This window comes from Pseudochaenichthys georgianus, chromosome 10 (assembly GCF_902827115.2).
Source record: "Pseudochaenichthys georgianus chromosome 10, fPseGeo1.2, whole genome shotgun sequence".
NCBI classification, from domain to species: domain Eukaryota; kingdom Metazoa; phylum Chordata; class Actinopteri; order Perciformes; family Channichthyidae; genus Pseudochaenichthys; species Pseudochaenichthys georgianus.
Genome location: NC_047512.1, coordinates 40,985,695 through 41,000,546, shown reverse-complemented (window position 1 = coordinate 41,000,546; position 14,852 = coordinate 40,985,695). Strand labels below are relative to the sequence as shown.

The window sequence follows — 14,852 nt, the reverse complement described above, 5'->3', positions numbered from 1 at the left end:
ACATATGTTTTTCCCTTTCGATTCTGAGAGACAAATTTCTTTTTTCAGTGGTTTTGATAAGCTAAAACAGGGGTGGCGAACCTTTTTCCTCTCAAGGGCCATTTCAATTTTTTCAACATCCTCCGAGGGCCGTACACGTATTGACCTCTGCTTAAAAATCACAGCACATTCATTTGGCCTTTCTTTCATGCTGTGCAAAGAAAAAGCAACCTCTTAATCCAGATATCTCACCATGACTCGCGCATGCATTCACGTGCACGGTTGTGGCGTGACCACCAAAACAGAAAGATATGGACACAAGATGTGTGCAAATGTATTTAGTTTCCTATCCATGTGGACATGATTTAAGTGGGGAGGACCTAACCTCCTCTAGGGGGGTCCGGGGGCTTGCTCCCCCGGGAAGATTTATTTTTAAATATTGAAGTTGAAAGCATCAATCTGGTGCACTTTGAGAGAAAAATGAAGAGATCTATGGAAACATCTCTCACCACCCATATGAAACAGAACTGTAAGCAGATTTACTTTTTCTTTATGTATATTTTAGAAATCACTCCCCTTTCAAACTGTATTCTTGTTTATTAATAACAACTTTTTTTTACTGTCATATAGTATTTTATACCTGTTTACTTTATTCTCTTGTTTTTTGATAACTATAATGATCATATAAAGATGTGCCTTTACCTCACTGGTTGGAGAAAAAGCTTCTTATATTCGTTAGCATAGCTAGCTAACCAGATGCTAATAACAACACAGTTATTGACTGTATGATCAGTATGACAGATGAACAGATGGCGACTGGGCTTACAACTAAAGACACAGCCACGCAAAAACTGTGGCTTGTGTAGCCTATGGACTTTAGGGCACTGCAATTTTTTGAAGTCCCGGAGTGGCGTTCTGGTGCTCTCCGTCAGCACTGCACCCCTGTCAGACGAGACATATACCACGTGATGACACATTAGGCTCGTGTTGTGTTCAAGGACCATGACCGTTGCCAGGAAAAACATGCACTCGCTTGTTTAATTATTTTGCGGCCTAGATTTCTTTAATTTTTTTCTTTTTTGCGTGTGTTTATAAATTACCTCAAGGGCCAAACCAAATGGTCTCGCGGGCCGTATACGGCCCGGGGCCCGGAGGTTCCCCACCCCTGAGCTAAAAGATCGAACTACCCATAATCCTCAGCTATTGTTGAAGCTCGGTGATTGGATGTTTTAGCCGCAATGCACGTTGGGATATGGTGTTTATGCGATATGAAATCCGAAAACATAAAAAATGTTTTTATTAATAATACTTTATTCCGAGTATGCTTGCTTTTCTCTTTGAAAGTCATCACATAACTGCATTATAATACACAGTTCGGCTGCATTCAATATTACACATCTGCCGTAGTTCTCTATTTATAGAGCCCTGATTAGAAGATCTTTGGACAAACTGCCGCCGAAACTGAATACGTGACGTGGATCATAAATATATCAACAATTAAACAACATCTTCAATTTATCTTCACACAATACGTCTCCTTGCAGCATCAATAGTAATTTGGCTGACTTTTATATTTGATACAATTGGTAGATAGGCTATATTTACCCCATAATAGTGCACAGCTTATAGAAAAGGAGTTTAAGTTTTTAAAGATATTACTGATTTTCTTTGAATTAAAGAATGTAAATACTGAGTTGAGAGAATAGTCAGGGGATTTGGGTGATGGGAGACACATCCATGGAATCAGAATTGCAATAGCTTACCGATAAATGACGGATATACCTTTCTGTCTATGATGTTTTACAAATCAGATATTAATGTGTAGAACTACAATATGTGAAATAATAAAACAATATCCTGTAAAATTATGTGAAAACATGAATACAACACATCTTCAGATGTTATACATACATAAGTGTCCTACACTAATAATACAAAGTTATTATGGCATTGTATGCTGTGTGTTGGGGAGGCGTGTGCGCAGTGGATAGAGCCTTGGTGTTGGGATCAGGTTCAAACCCCACTGCAGTCAGCATGTCGTTGTGTCCCTGAGACACTTCACCCCAAATTGCTCCTGTGGGGATTGCCCACAGTATTGAGTATGTAAGTCGCTTTGGATAAAAGCATCTAATAAGTAACATGTGTTGTTAGTAACATCTTCAGAAACTATACCTTTCCAACTCCTCACCAGTTGACTGTTATAGGTCTATACAGGTTCATGGTACAATGCATAAGCTTCAAATCGAGAGACTGAAACTGTATTTTCCTTTACCGTTCTGTTTTAATTTCACAGTAAAGTTAATAGTAATATTATGTTTGATATATATTTTTTTTTAACTAGACCACTGGGTCATGTTAAGAATGCAGCTTTACAGAGAGTATCTCTGTCGGTTTGGTGTTACAAATATCAAAATAATATATGTGTGGATAACAAAATAAATCCGTCATAAACTAAACTGGAAACTTATACTGGAAAGTATAATGTATTGTGTTAATTACATTACATTACATTGCATTTAGCTGACGCTTTTATCCAAAGCGACTTACAATAAGTGCATTCGACCAGGAAGACACAACCTTGAAGAAAACAGAATCATATAAGTACATCAGGTTTCATAGAGCCAAACATTTCAAGTGCTACTCAACTGGCTATAGATAAGCCAGTCCTTTATTAGTATATAAGTGCTCTGTTAGCAGTTATTTGTTAGTAATTCTATCGCTCGAGGTGGAGTCGAAAGAGATGAGTTTTCAGTCTGCGCCGGAAGATGTGCAGGCTTTCTGCTGTCCTGATGTCAATGGGGAGCTCATTCCACCATTTTGGAGCCAGGATAGCAATCCACACTGTAAACTTGACAGTTTTCCCGTTCAAATCCAGTTTTGTATTTGCCGTGGTCTTTAAAAGAGCTGTTTGACGCTCGGCGTAACCTTGGCGCACTGCCACTCCAAAATCCAATCACAGAGCTTGAGGACTAATCACAGGGTTTGTGAAGCAAAGCGGATGTTGTAGTCCCAAACGATAGCTGCGAATTATGGGTATTAGTGTCTTCGGCCATCCTAAACTCCGAAAAAACTATTTGTTTCTGCGAATTGAAGTTTAAAAACACAAAAGCATTGTACACCATTTAAACCAATAAGTGTAATTAACAAGGATAAACTGATGTTTTTAGTTGATGAGTACTGGCAGATATTACTGTAAAATCATTTGACAGTGAGGGGAATACTTCCGGTTTTATTATGATAACTTTGAGACTGGAAATACTGTTTTCACCCCGTGAGGGTTGACGCCAACTTTACATGGACGCTGTCGTCAATAGAAATTAATAGGGGGAAAGACGTTCTCCTGGCGAGACCTCAAATAATCTTCGTAATACCTATCAAACTATAGATCCTGCACATCCACTGGACGTGGATTCTAAAAGTACAATATACACTTCTTGCTAGAAATCATATCAAAAAGCATTTTAATGGCCAAACTATTCTACAATTTAGGATTTTCCAGAGAGGGTTATTTGTGAATATACGACCGTCTGGAGCGTTTGCAATCAACGAGAGCATCAGCCAATATGCCGCAAATTGTTGTTTCTTACACGACCAATAGAGGTGCTGAACTTTAAAACGTGACTATAGGTCGTAATAAGCTGCTGAAAAATCTACCTATTTGGTCGTTTTTAATACAAATGATCCCAATATGTATGATTGTAAGAAGATATCTTATAATAAATTGTTAGTCCTAAACCTATTAATGTTTATATCACCATTAAACATGTTTTAAAAAGTTTAAGAAACCCCACACAGTTCAGTAAACACTGTGAAATGTTGACTTTATTTGATCATTTCAGTAAAAACTAACGTTCATATTTCTTCTTTTGATTATTAAACTGATGAACGTTAAAAAAACAGCACTTTGGCAAGTTACCACATAACTTTTAAAATGCTTAATAAGTACCGTAAGGAAGTTATCATATCAGTTTCAAACCTCCTTTCTTATCATCTAGAGAATTCCAATGGCTCTTATCATGGCTGCCACTGAGATACTTCCGGGTAATTTCACTCCACCTTAGATTCAATGCTACCAAGCTATTTTATGATCTTGAAGCAAAACATTTCCCTTTTTAAGTATATTTTGTCAAAATATTAGCATTTTATTGTTGTGTTTGAGTCTTATTCTCAATAACATTTCGTCCCATGGTGTACACCCTTTTGTCTAAACCTCCATATTTACAGACATGTAGAGAAGCAAAGCATCAAATGTTCTGAGTGTTTGGGTTAAGCTGAGCATTCAGATTTTTCTTTACATATCGATTGCAGTGAATTTGTTATCCCATTTACAAACTGCCATTTCATGAAATACATTTCGTATGAGTAATTTCTGTTCTTCTTACGTCTTTTTAACAAGTACGAAAGCCCTTAATTCTGTGTGGAATGGTCCCTGGTATGTAGATGAAAGTCAGTGATTGTATGTGTCTGTGTCTAGTTGGGCCTTCCCCTGGGCAGCATCAAAGCCACGGTGCTCATTGAAAATGTGTTAGCAGCATTTGAGATGGAGGAGATCCTCTACGAGCTGCGGGAGCATTCAGCAGGACTCAACTGTGGCATCTGGGATTACTCAGCCTCCTTCATCAATAAGTTTGGTGAGCCAATATTTCCTTTACACTGAGCCTCTTAACCACTGCTGCGGCTCTATAGCCACAGAGTGAAGGTTCACAGACTGTATTTATCTTTAGGAATATCTGTCGACAGTGCACTAATTGCAGTGGTAGAAAGTTACTAAGTACATTTACACAAGTACTGTCCTTAAGTAAAATGTGAGGTACTTGTACTTCATATTCATATTCATATTCATCCTTTTACTTTACTAAATGTTTGAGGTATTTATTTCATTTTTTACTTCATTACATTTTTGTAACAAATTGTTATTTGTTAATTGCTACTTCGCATGTATACATTTACCTTACAGAATATGAACCAACCAATAAATCATTATGTATGTTTATAGGTTAAGCTGCCCAGCAGTATATCAAGTAATTTTTATTATCCCCACCTTTAGCAGAGGTAACATTGATATACATTGATTATAATACTACAATCTTATATTTTTAAATCTGATATGGGCCATACTGGAAAATTAGTACTTTTACTTTTTGTACATGAAGTGTATTTTGATGCCAATACCTTTGTTCTTTTACTTAAGTACAATGTTGAATGTAGGACTTTTACTTGTAAATGTAACACTGTAGTATTGCTACTTTTACTTCAGTTAAAGATCTGAGTACTTTTTACACCTCTGGCTAATTGTGCATCAAAGTTATCTGAAAAAGACAATCCTTGTGTTCATGCTGCAGGTCTGAGACAGGCCTTCCTGCTGCCTGACCGCAGTAAATATGTGAACATGGAGAAGCGTTTCCTGCGCAGCTACATGGAGCTGCTGGTGCAGACGTGTCATCGGAGGGGAGCGCTGGCCACAGGAGGCATGGCCGCCCTGCTGCTGCCGGAGGACAGAGACGCCCACAGGACAGCGATGGCTGCCGTCAGCAGGTGGAGCATCACTGTCACACACAGGCTCAGCAGACTGATACACCCATGATGGATCTACTGTAGCAGATATATTCAGTCACTCAAAGTCAACATGGCCTTACAAATGAAACAGAAAAGAACATTCACTGAGCAATGACCTTGGTTGGTGATTAGCTAATGGTTACACAAGACAAAAAAAATGTATGACATCATAAAGTAGCCAAAATCTGATCAGCTCATTTTCAAACAGGTTTTTATATAAATGGATCAAAAAGAGAGAAAATCTTTGTTCCTGAAACTTTCAGAGTCTCTTTCCACAGAGGGGAGACATGTTGATGTAGAAGAGACATGGAGAAGAGGGGACACATGTTGATGTAGAAGAGACATGAAGAAGAGGGGACACATGTTGATGTAGAAGAGACATGAAGAAGAGGGGACACATGCTGATGTAGAAGAGACATGAAGAAGAGGGGACACATGTTGATGTAGAAGAGACATGAAGAAGAGGGGACACATGCTGATGTAGAAGAGACATGAAGAAGAGGGGACACATGTTGATGTAGAAGAGACATGAAGAAGAGGGGACACATGTTGATGTAGAAGAGACATGAAGAAGAGGGGACACATGTTGATGTAGAAGAGACATGGAGAAGAGGGGACACATGTTGATGAAGAAGAGACATGAAGAAGAGGGGACACATGTTGATGAAGAAGAGACATGAAGAAGAGGGGACACATGTTGATGTAGAAGAGACATGAAGAAGAGGGGACACATGTTGATGTAGAAGAGACATGAAGAAGAGGGGACACATGTTGATGTAGAAGAGACATGAAGAAGAGGGGACACATGTTGATGTAGAAGAGACATGGAGAAGAGGGGACACATGTTGATGAAGAAGAGACATGAAGAAGAGGGGACACATGTTGATGAAGAAGAGACATGAAGAAGAGGGGACACATGTTGATGTAGAAGAGACATGAAGAAGAGGGGACACATGTTGATGTAGAAGAGACATGAAGAAGAGGGGACACATGTTGATGTAGAAGATACATGAAAACGTGGATTTTGCATAATAGGTCCCCTTTAAAGTGCACTCTGTAGTGTATTTAATGTTCAGCAAATAATTTATTATATTTATATTGCTATATATTATTGCATAAATCCCACTAGAATGGATTATTAAAGAAATCCAGACTATAATCAAGTAAACAATTTGTTTGTATTAATTTATAATTGGTTGATCCAAAGCACTTTGTAATCAGTGAGCTCCCCCTCCTCTCCTCTTCTCCTCTCACATTACATTAAGGAATGTACCCTTATTTAATAACTGTCACTAGTTGGCGAGGAAGCTTTTTAGCTAGAGTTTCATTGTGTCGCTTTAGAATTCTGGGGTTAAGTGCTTGAGATAACTTGTAACTAACTTTAGACCAAGTGTTGGGCAAGTCCACTATGATTGGTCGGACAAACTGACCAATCGGAATAGTTGACAGCTGCAGAGGGCTGCATTGTTATAGATTGCACAAGTAGCTTCGTTTTGGCTTGTGGTCTAAATATTGGCTTGAAACTTCAGGTACATTCAGGTGATAGTTAATGTAAGTACTTTCATAAAGTAAACTAATCTGAATGCTCCTTAAACCAGTGCACAGAGCAGACATTAAATTCAACAAAAACAGAGGGCATCAAGAAAAATGAGTGCTCGTCTTCTGCGTCCATGCAGTGTGTAGATATTGCTACATGTTAAATTGACTAACGTCTGAAACCGTTTCCTCCACCCCCCAGACTGAAGCTGATGGAGATCCAGGCAGGTGTGGATGGATTCATGGTGTACGATCTAGGCTTGATTGAGCCCATGCAGAAAGTAAGCACTGCACCATGAGCCTTTCAACGCTCTCTACACACAGATCATCTGAAATGACTTGTGTTTTCTCTCCGTACTCCACCTCTTGTAGCTATTCCAACTCCACACTGAAGGTGATAACCAGCTCCACCAGCTTCTGGATGATGTGACGGTGACCCCTGATGACCTCCTGTCCATGCCTTCAGTCAGTCGCTCACTCATCCCACATGGACCAGCAGAAGATACCTTTCAAAGCTGTGTTATTTAAACATGCTATATTATTAATACATTCAGATTGAATCATTGATTGAAAATCCATCCATTTCCAGGTGGACTGGAACAAGTTGGGTATCAAGTTGGTTGAATTGGTTATTTACAATGGCTGCACATTCAAAAAGACTGAAGTATCTTACTTACTGCAGATATCCTTGGCAGATATAGGTTTAGAGCAGTGGCGAACCGTGTCTATCACAACTGGACCTTCTGTAGACACACACACCCCCCCGCCGCCGCCCCCCGGTGTTATAATGTCCGTCTTTTCACAGAATTGTCATCTTGAAAAGGGTACTCACAACAATTCTGCAACAACTTCATCTTCACCTGTTGCACTTGCCATTTCAACGTTAACAACAATAAAACGGCATGAATTGCTTCGTCGCATTCATCTAGAATCCTCTGTCTCGAGTCAGTGAACTACCGGGCCTTCTAGATTAATAATAATAATAATAATAATAATAATAACTTTATTTGTATAGCACCTTTCATACAGGGGATTGCAGTTCAAAGTGCTTTACATCAGTAAAAAATAAGACATAAAATCAGTGTAAAACAAGCAGCAAGAGCAAAGCATAAAGTGGGATAAAATAATAAAAAATAAAAACATGGGGAATAAAACATAGAGAAATAGTGCAATGTCAATCACAGAGAATAGTGCAGTATAATAGTGTAAAATCAGTAAAATGCTTTGGTCAAGAGATAGGTTTTAAGCTGCCTTTTAAAAATGTCTAACATATTGGCTTCCCTAATATTGTTGGGTAACATGTTCCACAGTTTTGGAGCGTAGTTTACAAAGGCTGCATCACCGATCTTCTTAGGACTCTTTCTGGTGACCTCTAATAGACCTGCATCTGATGATCGCAGTGTTCTGGCGGGTGTGTAGTTAATCAGAGAGTCAGCAGCTGGGTCCTTGTCCATTTAGAGCAGGGGTGGGGAACCTCCGGCCCCCGGGCCGTATACGGCCCGCGAGACCATTTGTTGTGACCCTCGAGGTAATTTATGAACACACGCAAAAAAGAAAAAAATTAAAGAAATCTAGACCGCAAAATAATTAAACTGTTTTTCCTGGCCAAGGTCAGGGTCCTTGAACACAACACAAGCCTAACGTGTCATCACGTGGTATATGTCTGACAGGGGTGTAGTTCTGACGGAGAGCACCAGAACGCAGCTCCGCTCCGGCACTTCCAAAAATTGCAGTACCGATAAGGAGCCGTACACATGCTGCAGTTTTTGCGTGGCTGTGTCTTAGTTGTAAGCCCAGTGTCGATCTGTTCATCTGTCATACTGATCATACAGTCAATAACTTTATTGTTATTAGCATCTGGTTAGCTAGCTATGCTAACGAATATAAGAAGCTTTTTCTACAACAAGTGAGGTAAAGGCACATCTTTATATGATCATTATAATTATCAAAAAATAAGAGAATCAATTAAACAGGTATAAAATACTATATGACAGTAAAAAAAAAGTTGTTATTAATAAACAAGAATACAGTTTGAAAGGGGAGTTATTTGTAAAATATCCATAAAGAAAAAGAAAATCTGTTTACAGTTCTGTTTCATGTGGGTGTTGAGAGATGTATCCATAGATCTACTAATGTTGCTCTCAAAGTGCACCAGATTGATGCTTTTAACTTCAACATTTAAAAAATAATCTTCCCTGACCCCCCTAGAGGAGGTTAGGTCCCCCCGACTTAAATCATGTTCACATAGATAGGAGTCTAAATACATTTGCACACATCTTGTGTCCATATCTTTCTGTTTGGGTGGTCATGCCACAGCCGTGCACGTGCATGCATGCGTGAGTCATGGCAAGATATCTGGATTAAGAGGTTGCAGAGGTTAATCATTTGTACGGCCCTCGGAGGATGTTGAAAACATTGAAATGGCCCTTGAGAGGAAAAAGGTTCCCCACCCCTGATTTAGAGCTTTGTATGTGAGGAGAAGCACCTTAAAATCAATTCTGAAAGTTACAGGAAGCCAGTGTAGAGTAGCTAAGACAGGACTAATGTGTTCCCTCCTTTTGGTATTCGTCAGTAGTCTAGCTGCAGAGTTTTGAATGAGCTGGAGTCTTCCAATAGCTTTCTTGGGGAGACCAGTGAATAGTGCATTGCAGTAGTCTAGTCGGCTAGATATAAAAGCATGAATTAGCTTCTCTGCATCATTTTGATTTATGAATGGTCTTACCTTCGCTATGATTCTGAGATGAAAGAAAGCTATTTTGGTCAAATGGACGTTGAAGTTCAAATCTGAGTCCAGGATGACAACGAGACTTGTCACCTCCGGTTTAATCCAAGTGGTTAAACTTCCTAGATTATTTGTTAGCATCTCTCTTTTTGATTTGGGGCCGACAAGTATGAATTCAGTTTTGTCCTCATTCAATTTAAGAAAATTATCGTTCATCCATTTGTTTATTGCTGTCAGGCAGTTGGTAATGGAGTTTATGGCTGTCACATCATTTGGTTCAGCGGATATGTACACTTGTGTATCATCCGCATAGCTGTGGAAATCTATACCATACTCTCTGATGATGTCGCCGAGCGGTAGCATATAGAGAGAAAAGAGTAATGGACCTAAGCAGCTTCCTTGTGCAACCCCGTAGCGGCTTTCATGTTTCTCTGATGGATGGCCTCCTAGACTAATATTATATAGAACATCCTTCCTCTGATATATGTTTTGATCCAGTTCAGCACGCAACCAGAGAAACCAATAAGCTTTTCAAGTCGAGTTATTAGGATGTTGTGATCAATAGTATCAAAAGCTGCACTGAGATCTAATAGGATAAGGATGGAGATTTTATTTGCATCAGAGTTGAGTCTGATGTCACTAATTACCTGTGAGTGCAGTTTCCGTACTGTGGTATCTTCTGAAACCTGACTGAAACACTTCTAAGATGTTGTTTTCTTTAAGATAGGAATTGATTTGGACTGAGACAATTCTTTCCAATATTTGACTGATAAAAGGTAGATTTGATATTGGTTGTTATCCAATTTAGGTTTCTTTAATAGAGGCTTTACAACAGCTGTTTTAAAGGCATCAGGGAAGATGCCAGTTTTAAGGGATGTGTCTATAATGTCCAGGACTGGACTGGAGATGCTATCAAACACTCGCTTGAAGAATTTTGTGGGGATAGGATCAATGTCTGAGGTTGTGGAGTTTGCTTCTGAAACAGTTTTACACAGTTCGCTTAGTGTGATGCATGTGAAGTTACTCATGGTTACATTACATACTCTACTGAGATCGGTTTCATCTCCACCTCCACTAGTATTGATACTAGCTCTGATTGAAGTTATTTTGTTCTCAAAAAACAGAACAAATTCCTCACATGTAGCTGTTGAGGAGGGTGGGGGGGCAGAGACAGTGTTTAGCAGCTGATCCATAGTGGAGAAAAGGACTCTGGAATTTCCGGCATTTTCTGTGATAATATTGGAAAAATAGATTATACCCTGGAACCGAGGGAAACTCTGAAAGAACACGCCCATTGGCTACAAATCAATATATGATTGGTTGATCAAACTGTCAATCCAAAGGTACGCTCTCATTCAGTGCAACGGCCAGGGCATTCGATCAAGGATGTAGAATACCTTGAAGGATATTCTACCCAGAGATCCAGAACAAGATCTGATTGGTTGCTTTCTTTTCTAACACAAAACCTCTGAAATGCGTAGTGCATGGTCCGAGAAGGACAAACAAATCAACGTAACACTGTGATATTACAGATCAACAACACAGACGATTCTCATTTATTCATTTTATATACATTTTATTACATTTTATTTATATAATTAAATCGATTTTTTGTTTGTTTTATCTGAGTGTTCCAGGGTATTCTCTGAATACCTTGAAGGCCCTGACGGTTCGCCACTGGTTTAGAGCAAGGTAATATTTTGATTGCAGATTAATCCAGATGTTACGCCCTGTAAAAGGGGAGAAATAGAGTGAAGTGACGCTTCCCTAGCGACAACTTTACTCAGGTCAAAGCATTTGCAGAAATACAACACAAGTAGACTGTGTACAAAAAGCTTCTTGTAATAGAGAGTACAAACCCTTTTCTATTACTAATTACATAATACTGTAATTATGAGGCTTATTATTGAAGTACGGCACTTAAGTGAGAAATGGAGGTACTTGTAGTTGTTTTTTTATTTACTGCTACTTTAAACTTTGACCACACTAAAAGTAGTGTTTTCAGATCAAATGTTGTACTCTTTACTGCACTACATTTATATTACGATTTAGTTTCTATGTACTTTGCAGATTTAAATAAAAAATAAACCAACTAATACATTATTATATATTATTATATGTTAAGATAGCCAGCAGTAATCAAAGGTTATTCTGATAAACCCCACTTTTACCAAGTGTGACATTGACTTAATTAACAATAATACAAAATGTATCAATAATAAAATAAATAAATAAAATTATGCCATCCTGCATAATGAGTCATTTTACTTTTGGTACTTACTTGAGTACAATTTTGAATCAAGGATTTTCACTTGTAAATAAGTATTTTCACACTAGTATTGCTACTTTAAAGCAAAGATCTGAGTATGTGCATGTGACAGAGCATGATAGAAGGAAATGTAAAACTGATATTGTTAGCTTCACATAAAGAACATATATTGTGTGTTTTTGTGTTACTTATGGATTGTGTTTTTCCTCAGGGAGGAGTCACTCTTTATGGTCTGAAGTATAACATTGCAGTCGGGGTGCTCTTTATCAATGCATGGCTCTCAGGTAAGTCCACGTTCATATTCTTCTTCTCTTCTTCTTTAGGAGCACTCAGGATGAAGCTTGCATAATGTTAGAATCATGTTCTGTTGTACAGGTAAAGGACACTTCTTCTACAGAGGCCAGGTGGAGGATTCAGCCACAGCAGAGATCTCCAGATCACAGGTGGGCTTTACTGCTTACACTGAACACACTGTGCATGACCCCTAATCATATAAATAGAGATTATTTTACTACATTTTAGAGCTTTGCACATATAGAAATTATTCAACACTTCATGAGAGGGACATAAGCGTCTTTGGGTTCAAGAAAAGCGCTATAGAAATAAAATATATTATTATTATTATGTCCACTGAGATATTACTAAGTACTTATCACGTTGCTGTTGCAATACCTGCAGGTTAAAAATAATACAGTAAATGCAAGACTTTCGAACATCATTTCTTAAAGTTTAAATGCATGTTATCAACATTTTGTGACAACTGCAGAATGTCTTCAAGTCGAGTGTCGATCAGTTCCATTATATTGAAGTGAAGGCAGACATCTCCACAGTTGATATCTCCAACAATCGGATTTAACCAGCACTGTATAGCCACATTGACCCTGAGGTATAAACAAGTGTGTGTGTGTGTGTGTGTGTGTGTGTGTGTGTGTGTGTGTGTGTGTGTGTGTGTGTGTGTGTGTGTGTGTGTGTGTGTGTGTGTGTGTGTGTGTGTGTGTGTGTGTGTGTGTGTGTGTGTGTGTGTGTGTGTGTGTGTGTGTGTGTGTGTGTGTGTGTGTGTGTGTGTGTGTGTGTGTGTGTGTGTGTGTGTGTGTGTGTGTGTGTGTGTGTGTGTGTGTGTGTGTGTGTGTGAGTGTGTGTTCAGGTGTGGCAGTGGATCCGTCACCAGACTCAGCTGGAGGATGACAGCAGGGTGGTGAGCAGGCGGCTGGTGACTGACCTCAGTAAGGAGATGGTGATGGAGCTGTTGATAGAGCTGGGGACAGGCCGTCACTCTGACAGGTGAGCACCTTCAGGACGCCTTTTAGACAAGCCAGTGATATGGACATGTGTCATTGTCAATGTACCTTATCACCTGAATATCTCCTCCTAGAGCGACATTGTGTCTCGTGGCCAGCAGCAGCTCAATAGCATTTAAAGCTACAGACACAGAATCAGCACTTTTGGAACAGGGCTAAAACAGAGGGGATTATGGGATTCTGCAATTATCTGTTTGGTGTTTCAGCCAATCACTTCAGAGACATCTTCTGTATATATCTGAAACCTGTGATATATTGTTGAAAAATAGTATAATAGGGGACCTTTAAATCGTAATTTATTTCTACACAATTATAAACATCATGCTCCCTTTGATAAATGTGTATTTGCTGTTTTCTAGACATCACCTCTTTCAGATACTAGTCAGACTAATGCTGATATGTGGCTTTAATTTCACCAAAAAGAGTCACAGTCTTTGAAACACATGCCACTTTAGGTGTGGAGCTGTCTCCTATTTTATATTGTGGTGCTTATTCTTCAATACCAGTGCAACAAAATCATGTATGTCCATGGCTTGTACTGTAAGCTACAGGTAGCACATTGTGCCCTGCTGAGGAGAAAGAGCTTATATCATAATCATCATTCATCAATCATAAACAGTATCATAACTTTTGACTTCATTTCATATTTCTGTAACTTTCCCTGTTTGAGTGTCAGTATTTATTTCTATTATTGGACAGCAGTTTCTCTCTCTGTGTCTTCCTCAGGGATAAACGGAGGATACTCACAGCAGCTGACATGTTCCTGGAGGTTGTCCTGAAGAGAGATTTTCCAGAGTTCATCACCACATACTTGAACCAGGACCACACCTTTCTCAGCTCCCAGAACACTGGACCTGTGGAGGCTATAGGTGGAGAGAAACCCCGACCCAAACTGTGAGGGTCCGGCTGCAGACTGCTTCCTGTGCTCAGCGCTGTCTAAGGAGATCCCTTAGATATTATTTGAGCTAGTTATATAGAATGTATCAACAAGTTGGATTAAATAAGATGTATTGATAATGAAAACAATGTTTAGTTGCTGCCATGCTGCTCTGAAGCACATGAAGTACTTCTCTGAAAGAACCAGCAGAACCAGAGCAATGTGGATTTTTGTGTTCGCAGTGATACTGTAAGTAAAATTAAAGGCAATAACACAGTCTGCATTAAGAAGCATCTTGTTGTTCCTGATTGATGGTAGAGTATATGCTACATTGTGAACAACAAATCCATTGTGTAATCTGCAGAAGGAAAGCTAGTTAACGTTAGCTGTTAGCTGTTTATACTCTCTTCTGGGAGGATAACCACTAACAGCATATGGCAAAGGAGCAGAGTTGGGTGTAACGCGTTACAAAAGTAACGGAGTTACAGTAATGTATTACTTTTTGCTGTAACGAAGTAATGTAACGCATTACTAATGAAATGTGGGTAATATACCACCCGTTACAATTCTCAGTAACGCAGTTACAACACATTTTAACCCGAAATTAAATGGTGT

The 14,852-nt window shown here is 39.0% G+C and overlaps 1 protein-coding gene across 3 annotated transcripts in view; it reads left to right on the top strand.

The window, feature by feature from the left end:
* Positions 1-14,513, top strand: part of ugl (ureidoglycolate lyase) — a 57,162-nt gene extending 42,649 nt beyond the window's left edge. For all 3 annotated transcript variants that reach the window (XM_034092338.1, XM_071204537.1, XM_034092337.1), the window contains exons 8-15: positions 4,454-4,610; positions 5,322-5,514; positions 7,274-7,352; positions 7,444-7,536; positions 12,274-12,346; positions 12,438-12,505; positions 13,207-13,343; positions 14,087-14,513. In XM_034092338.1, the coding sequence (XP_033948229.1) occupies positions 4,454-4,610; positions 5,322-5,514; positions 7,274-7,352; positions 7,444-7,536; positions 12,274-12,346; positions 12,438-12,505; positions 13,207-13,343; positions 14,087-14,258 (972 nt within the window). In that variant the 3' untranslated portion in view covers positions 14,259-14,513. The remainder of the gene's footprint in view (positions 1-4,453; positions 4,611-5,321; positions 5,515-7,273; positions 7,353-7,443; positions 7,537-12,273; positions 12,347-12,437; positions 12,506-13,206; positions 13,344-14,086) is intronic.
* Positions 14,514-14,852: the final 339 nt, after the last annotated feature.